Genomic DNA, 9,156 nt, shown 5'->3' on the forward strand with positions numbered 1-9,156 from the left:
CCCTTATGATAAAATTTTACATGCCTACTTACTTCTTTTGGTGTGAAATTCAATGAGCATTCCAAAGCAGAATATGCATCTATGATCACAGTATACAGACAAGGAGTTGATGGAGAACAGCAAGCATCTGTCAGAAAAAGGAGGGTTGCATATATTATCATTTGTACTGATTAGTTATGTAGATATATAATTCTACAGACGTGTGCCTAGAGGACAAGTGGAGGGGTAGATGTTGCAGTAGACTAGTACTCTACAGCAAGTTCCAGAATTGTTGGTTTTATATGTTGTGGTAAAGACACTAAAAAATGTCTTGATCTCATACTTAAAGACATACCTAACAGGCAGCTAAGGATTACTGAACTGTATGGGATGTACATGTTTCTTTGGGAGTGAGCCATAAAATCTCTCACAGAATATTGAACACATTATTCAAAAGAATTTTGAGAATAACTGCAATCACTAAAGTATTTTTATGTATTTACAGACTTCCTGCCTGGCTATCAAAAACCTATTCCAGCAGTCAATAGGAGAACAAGCATATTCCCCATGGTGTATAAACTGCAGTGATGTTTATAGGCAAAGACAGAAGGAAACAATCTTGAGTGATTTCACCATAAATTATACCTCAAAGTTCCCTAAAAATATCAAAAACATAAAGACTAGTATAAGTCTTCTATAGCAGAAGTAGTGGCTGTGTTGCCCATGGTTACTGATTACTCTAGGGTTGCGGGCTAAAATTAAATAGTTCCATACAAACATATTCAGGTCATTTCTGTCATAGTGAAAACTATGAAAATTGGCTTTTGCTGTCTGTAGGATTGACTGTGTGATTATTTTAGCATCTTTCCAAGACACAGGCTTTTATACACTGGAGCAATGCAGGTTTGGGATGCATTTAAAATCGCACCAAAATTTCTCCCCTTAATGAAGTCAACAGGGTTTTACTTCTATGTCAAAAAAAAAAAAGGCTAAAGCAGTTACATGAAGCCACTCTGGGAAATAGTTTCAGGCAATTCCGAAAATGAATACATAGTAAATTTGTGCTAGAGAAGTTCAGAAGTTGGTTAAGCCAAAAGGATGTATGCCTCACACATTCAGTACAAAACTTTATCTGAACTAGATTATTTTGGGGATAAATGGATTTCATTATTTCCAAGACAGTGAAAGGGTCTTATGGGGAAAAGATAAGAAAAATGACCATAGAAAAACACATCAAGGCATCTCACCAGGGGAAGAAAGACAAAGATGTCATACTATAAAATTATTGTTAACAATCCAATATATTCAGGACCAGAAAGCAATTTGGAACTCTGTGTCTGAAAGATTGCCCAAGCTCACAGAACGTTATTGTAAGATTAATTTTTTAAAATCACAGTCTGACCAACGCTGAAGTGAATTTCACTTGACTGGAAAAAATTATGGAAACAGTTCAAATACTAGACTAGTCTTGAGGGTGCTTGCCTCATCAGTTCACTGAATTAGGAACAACCCTAACAGATATATTGAATTTCAAATGATGACAGACCAAGCAACTAACCCACAGTCCAAAGACTGGTTTGGCATCAGTGGGTCCACCACAGCATACAGACTCCCAGCAGTACCAAGCCTGGACTTTCACTGAAAGTATAAGCAAACCCCAACACAGGGGGTGACAGAAAGTCCTGAGGAGCCAGATGTCTGGGAACCTCTTAGATAAAAGAGACTAAGCAAACCAAAGTCAACAAAGCAAAGTTATTACAGGAAATTGAACCTAAGGGTCTGTGTAGAATTTGACCTTTCCACGTGAGACCTGAAGTGGAATCTTAAACAGAGTTACACCCTTCAAAACCATCGACTCAGAAAGGTAGAACTGTGCTTAGAATTGCACTGTTGGGTCCAGAAGATATGCAAAGGACTAGCTAAAAGAACAGGCTGAAGTACTGGAACAACAAACATAAAGTCTAATAGCTACATTCACTGGAAAGCTCCAGCTGGCTACAATGCTTATAGTTAAAAGGTAAGCTTACATTAATAACAAATAGGACCTCATTGCATGTGTGCTTACCTACAGATTGCATTTTAGCTAGCATTATCTTGGCCCATATTTTTACTTAGGGTCAAATTACACAATTTTTTAACAAGTTAGGTCCAGGAAACCTCATTATACAACGTAACATATAGTTGAGCCCTTAGTTGTTGGAAGATCCCACTCACTCCCCTGGTAGGTGCTTCTCTCTTGTGAGGGTCACAAGTACACATGCAGGGTAGCCACCACTCTGGCTTTATTTATTATGACTTTATCCCACTTCTTTTCCCAGTAGGGAGCCAAAATAATGTACAAAAATGCAATTTAAACAGTGTTTTAAAAAAGAAAAAGTACACAAAATATCCTGGTCTGGTATCTAAAAGGCTAGTCCATCCCAGGCAAGACCATGAGCTAAGAGCCAAAGGCCAAGAGCCCTTAGGCTCATAGCCAATAGTGTGCATTCAGTTTACCCAAATGAAAAAAAGCTTTAAAAAACCCCAGTATTTTTCGGGGGGTGGGGGTTAAGCCAAATCTGATCAGAGAATCTGATTCAGCTATCGATATAGCTGAGCCTTTAAAGTGGTCTCTTTAAATGTCTTCTGAGTTCACTCGCCAAGTCGTGCCACTGCCACAGTGCCACAGCTTGGAGCCACAGCATTTAGTTTTAGTAATCACTGCTTGCTTGAGCAATGATGACTCATGAAAGGGCAGTCCTTTAAGTTCCTACAGTGGAGGATGGGGGGACCTTATTCTGGGGCCCATAGAATTGTAGCCCCGGTCCAATCTTTTAGAAACTTGGGGGGGTGAGGAGAGGCACCAGAGCCCCAGTTACCCCTGGATGCATTCTCCATTATAACCTATGGGGACGATTGACTATAATGGACCCCATAGGGTATAATGGAGCTGAAAAAAATGAGCAATCCCGATTATTTTCCAAATTCCAATACCATACCGATACTGGGATTCTGGAATATCAGGAAATACCGATATTTTTATAGTTCAATATACTCGAGCCCAAAAATTACCTTTTTTTCCCCCTTGCAAACCCCTAGTACCCAAACACTCATGGCCCCACTATGACCAAGCTTTAAGTACCCTCAGCAAAAGGGAAACAGCCAGACTGGTTCTTATAAGCCAGAAGTCATCTTTCCACATTAACCTTAGTTTTTCTGAAAACTTATGAGTTTTTCTCAAAGCATTTAGTTTTAGTAATCACTCACGAAAGCTCATGCCCCGCCACATATTTTGTTAGTCTTTCAGGTGCTATTGAACTCTTGCTCTTTTCTACTGCTTGCAGGATTATTTTTATATATCTTTTAAGTTTCTATGTAAAAAGAGAGACTTTTATTACAAAAATCATTTTCTTATTGTATTTTCTTATTTTACGAAAGCAACATTTTTTGTGGTTAATTACAAGTTTTAAAAAAGCAGACAAATACCTGGCTGAGGAGTAAAATGCAGTGTAAAGTCATCATGATTAGATAAATCGAATGTGACCCTGGCGCGTGTCTTGCCTTTGTTTTCAATAAAAAATGGAATTTTTTGAGTAGAGCCAACATAAACACCAGGGAAGACAAAGGAACACTTTAAAAAGAAGAAGAAACACACATGTAAATTACTTGGAAGAAATATAAGCGAACAGCTCTACTAACATCCTTACTGAGCAAGCGGTGTACAGTGGCAGGCCAAATCCTCAATGCAGAGTTCATGGCAGTCCCTGATTACTTCATTCACTGTCACATGTCTCCAGCAGTTTAAAATGAAGTGGTACTGTCAGCATTAAAATTCATAACTTAACCATGTCTTGGTTATTAAGCCAATGACATCTCCAAAGGGAAATAATAGCAACCCAACTATACTTATTCTGGGTTTGCGAATCCATGGAAGACTCTAAAATATTAAATCAAACTGCTTTAAGCTCCCCCACATCAGAACATAAAATCACTGGTCGAAGGGAGACCTCATCTGAATGTAAACAGACTTTTACATTCATAGGGATGCTTGATACACAGGCTTTATCGTCTTATCTATAAGCAAACATCTTGTCAAGGTGAAACTCAGGCCATTCAGAATCTCTTCATTCTGTACCACAGCACTTCTTCACATACACTGTCTATATCTTTGGATTTTCCTGCCTGGACCTCAGTTCTGACACGGTACTGTTTTAGCCTGGATCATGTTGATTTCGTAATAAACAAATCATTGCCAAAGAGAGTGTTGTTGGGAGTCTCTCGACTAGGAGTCTGACACTATGTTATTTCTTCTTTTCTCTGCCTTTCCAAAGCATCATGGGACAGAACTACAAAATCTCACCTCTCTGCTATTTTCTATACAGATACCTCTGGAGAGTTATGTGATCTGTTCCTTAGAAGAAGAAGAGATTTGATTTATACCCCACCCTTCACTGCCCAAAGGAGTTTCAGAGAGGCTTACAATCCCTTTCCCTTCCCTTCCCCACAACAGATACCCTGTGAGGTAGGTGGGGCTGAAAGAGCTCTCTCTTGAGAACTGCCCTTGAGAGAACAGCTCTGAAAGAACTTATGACTGACCAAAGGTCACACCAGCAGCTTTGCATGTGAAGGAGTGGGGAATCAAACCAGGTTCTCCCAGATTAGAGTCCGCATTCCTACCACAACACCAAACTGGCTCTCTTACAGTTAGCTATTTCCTTTTAACCACTCTCCCTGCTCTATCTTCTACTATTAAATGTATAGTACAATCAACAAACCTTAATTCTTGATCCTGTATGTGAAGAGAGAGACTTTTATTTCATTATAATTATTTACAATAGTACCAATATTTACATATCCTTTGTGCCAGAATATAACAAAAACCACTGACACTATGGAAACACAGATCTTCATTTCTATAATTAAACTGAACTCCTGATTGAACTGACCCTTGAAGTCAACCATCAAAGTATTTTAGCATACTATACAACTAAACAATGATTAGTTACCATTATTTACATTCTACCACAGTTAAATATATTTAACAGCATGATCCTGAGGGGGGAGTTGAAAGCATTCAGGAAGGTGACCAGCTGCTACCCTGGTGTATCTCAGAAATACACCAAAGGAGTGTCCTCACGCCACCACACCATTGCAAAGTTCCAGCATGGCAAGGCTGAGGCCCCCTGCCAGAGAATAGTTGAAGCTACCACCTGCACCAGTGTTGGGAGGGGTGGTCAGACCCCTGGTCCAGTTACACTCAACTACTCCATCTTGGCAGTAAAAAAGATTATTGAATTATATGCAAGATCCAGAAAGTCACTGTGTTAGAACTGAAGACTTTTGGTGGGCACAAGCTTATTATAGACAATTCAAAATGAAGCCCCTTCCTACCCCCATGCACATGTCACATTCACACCACACCTAATGCTGCCATCCCAATCAAGTGAAAGATATATGTCTTGGTTATCAGCAGTCTAGTTTGGCACAGAGAGTCTCTCCAGGACACCTTCCCCTGGGAAACAGAAAGGAGGGACAGGAGGCTGACTTGTGAAAATTATGTCTTCTAGAAGCAAAGGTCTCACTCACACACACCCTCCCTTTAAGAATTCCCTCCCCCAACAGCAATGACAACCATAGCGAGCAATGTAGCATGGCTTAACAGGTGGGCCCAAGAGTGTGGCAAAAGTTAGTAGGCTTCTTAAGCTACCCCAGCCTTGGAACACCCCAAGGCAACGCCTGCAAAAAAGTGGCATCACCCATAGAACTCCATGGAGTCCTGAACAGCGAGCCCCACCCCATTAGGCACTACACCCCCTGTACCTCAAGAAGGCTGACAGAAACTGTGGCCTGCAACCACTGACCCAAGTCATGCACCACGGGGCTACATCAGTTGGCCAAATGACTGTGAGACTTAGCATTTTACACCACCATGGGAGCTCAAACACACTCAGGGAACACAAATACTATAGAGGAGCACAGCTCACTGATAGGGATGAGTTAGGGGGGAATGAGTCACAGAGGACCATCAGACCCCTGTGTACATGATTACCCTCATGGCAGGTGCCCCACAGAGGGTGCATCATGAGGGTGCACTCTGGGTCTTTTCCTCAGGCACATTTCCCCAGAACAGCCAAAGCAGCAGGCTGTTGCCCAATGGCAGGACACCAGGCCCGTACCCATGGCAAGATCACAGTATAGAGGAAGAGCAGTTCATCACTACTCCTGCACAGGTCCCCCATCCACAGCCCCATTTCCCTCACACCCTGTCCCATCCAGAGGCCGTGGCCACCACCCAAGAAGCCACAGCAGATGGACCCAGGGAAGATACCAGCATAGTGCTTGGCCATAGAGGGCTGCCAGTGACCATGTCCTCTGAGGCCCCATCCTGTGCCCAAGCTGAGACTGTTGCAGAGTGGGGTGGGGGGGATCCACTTGAGTAACCCCCATGCTCTACCACAGCCTAATCAAGGTGGGAACAAAGGTGGGAACACTGCTAGGGATTGAAAACTGTACACTAGGGATGCACTCCTGAAAAAAAATCTGAATGTTTTGGATTTGGATTTCAAGGTGTATCCATATGGGCATTCTGAATTATTCTGGTTCCCAATTCCATTTCTGGTAGGATTTGAGTTTTTTTTTTTAATCGTAATTTTTTGTGGTCCATTTACAGAGGACTCTTTCTGGAGAACTCAGGTGAATGTTGGGGGCCCTAGTCACACTTGCCTACTAAAGAACCCCTCCCCCCCAGTTTCAAGCAAATTGGAGCAAGAATCCAGTTCTATAAACTTCTGAACAAGGTATTCTCAGCTATTCTATTCATCCCCACTGTTTCCTCTGGGGAAAAAGATCCCATGGTTTCTCCAGGGACAACAGCCAAACACAAAACCGCAACCACTGGCCAAAAGCCTCCAAAAGCAAACAGAACCAACAAGCCCAACAGAACCAACATCCAACCATACAACCCCAGGAGAACTACAAACCAGTATAGCAAGCCCAACACAACCAATGTCAAACTAGAGAAGCCAAGCCAAACCAACTTAAGCAAGAGACATTTTTGCAAGTTTCTAGAAGTGAGGCTAGCTCATGATAACACATACAAACCCCAACATTATCTCAAAAAATTGAATTAGAAAAATGAAGACTCTCATATTCACCATACTGAGGGCTATGTCAGGAACCTCTACAGATCCACCAAGCCTCAGCTCCAAAGATTTGGCATGTCGTACTGAAACCTAAAGTAATGGAAATACAGAGAAAACTGAAATATTTTGTGAAAATATCTCCCCTTCAGAAGCAACCTTTCTAATGTTAAAGTTATCAGCTTTATTTTATTGATATGAAGGAAAAGTAAACAATGTGTTTCCTGTAGTGCAGTAAACCACTTGCACATGCAGGTACTTCCACAGGTAAGTTGCTGCATTGCACCAGCTGTTGAAATACATAGTCAGCCAATGAGATTAACTCAGGATTTTATAGAATTAATATCATCATCTTTCATACTTATTTTATTTATTAAAACATTTATATCCCACCTTTCTTCATGGTTCAAGGCTGCTTACAATAATGGTTAAAACATTTTCAGTTTAAAACCAAAAATAAAATAACAGACCCCGAACCTCTCCCCTTCTTGCCAATCACATACTGTCCTACAATTACTAAGCATACCATAAAATATACCCTAGGAGTCCCAAGTCTGTATTAGCAACCATCCCACTTGTCAAGAAACTGGCCTTCCCAGTCATTTCTTCACCTTTCAAATTTTGCTTGAAAAACTTTGGTTCAGGCTTTGGTCTAACAAAATCTTAGGCTTCTCTGGGAATCAGCTTCCTAGGGAGGTGGTGAGCTCTCCCTCACTGGCAGTCTTCAAGCAAAAGCTGGACAAACACTTGTCAGGGATGCTTTAGGCTGATCCTGCATTGAGCTGAGGATTTGATGGCCTACATCCAACTCTAAGATTCTGTGATTCTTGGACTTGTTGGTGACTTTAAATATCATCAACCATAGTATACTTCTGGGGAGGTTGGACTGGTTTAGGATGGCTGCTGTGGTAGATTTACTCCTATCTTGCCATGTTTCAAGAAGGTGGCACTGGGGGCAGCTCCTTGGCCACATGACATTTATAAATCTGCGGTCCTACAGGTTTCCATCTTATCCCCCTTGTTGTTTATCTATATCAAACTGCTGAAAGAGATCATCTTGGGGTCTACAGTGAGGTGTCACCATTGTGTCGATGACACCCAACTCCATTCTCCTTAACAGCAGAGCAGCTGGGTTTATAGAAGTCCTGAACAAAAGCTTAAAGATTTATGAGGGCCAGTAAAATGAAGCTCATTCCATAAAAGACCGAAGTGCTACTGAGAAAGCCATTCCATGAAGGAGCAGTCAGTCTATTTTAGAGGGATTATATTCTTCTGAGAGTAGGTTCATTGCTTAGAGGAGCTGCTGAATCCTTGTCCGTGGATGGAGGCTCAGGCCTCCACTGCAGCACACAGCACCTTTTTACAGCTGTTCCTTGGCCATGGTGCCCTGATTACATTCAGATTAGATTACTGTATTGAATTCCACACTGGGAGACAGTCCAAAAACTTGAACTGGTCCAAAATGCAGCAGACAAGATTGCAGTTGGGTGCTGAGCAGAGGCATCATCCTTATACTATTAGCGAAGTTGCCCCCGTGAGTGCGGATATCTAAATCCGCGCTCCGGGGGCAGCTGGGGGGCAGGGAGAGGTGTGCACAAAAATGCTAAAAGTTGGGAAAAAATCGGGGGGATGTTTAAATCCCCCCGAAAGTGCAAGAGCGTTTCTTGCGCATGCGCACGGAACGCTCTGCGTCCTACCTGGGTTCCCTGCGCAGGAAAGGGAATGAACGGCCGGAGAGGCCCAGCGGCGGCGGCGAGAGATAGGTGAGGAGGGGGAAGACAGTCGGGGAGGGGAAGAGAAACTGCCGAGGGCCCGGCGGATGTAAGCCGCGCGGGCCTCGGTTCACGGGAAAAAAAACAAAGAGAGAGGGGGGGAAGGAAGAGAGACCGGTGGGGGGGGAAGACAGCCCGGCGAGGCTCGGCGGATGGTAGGCGCGTGGGCCACGCTTCGAAGGGGGAAAGAGAGAGAGAGAGAGACGGGAGGAGAGAGAGAGAGAGAGACTGGGGGGGGAGAGACAGAACGGGGGGAGAGACAGACAGAGAGAGAGAGGGACTGGGGG

At 42.8% G+C, this 9,156-nt stretch overlaps 1 protein-coding gene across 1 annotated transcript in view; it reads right to left on the reverse strand.

Annotated features, from left to right (window-relative positions):
- CFAP47 (cilia and flagella associated protein 47) overlaps window positions 1-9,156 on the reverse strand; it is a 387,027-nt gene that overhangs the window by 340,689 nt on the left and 37,182 nt on the right. Inside the window, exons 19-21 of the mRNA XM_015421363.1 lie at window positions 7,113-7,190; window positions 3,445-3,589; window positions 33-127 (exon numbers count right to left, since the gene is read on the reverse strand). Coding sequence (XP_015276849.1) covers window positions 33-127; window positions 3,445-3,589; window positions 7,113-7,190 — 318 coding nt within the window. The remainder of the gene's footprint in view (window positions 1-32; window positions 128-3,444; window positions 3,590-7,112; window positions 7,191-9,156) is intronic.

The sequence above is a fragment of the Gekko japonicus genome, unplaced genomic scaffold (genome assembly GCF_001447785.1).
Source record: "Gekko japonicus isolate JY-2015 unplaced genomic scaffold, Gekko_japonicus_V1.1 scaffold625, whole genome shotgun sequence".
In the NCBI taxonomy this organism is placed as follows: domain Eukaryota; kingdom Metazoa; phylum Chordata; class Lepidosauria; order Squamata; family Gekkonidae; genus Gekko; species Gekko japonicus.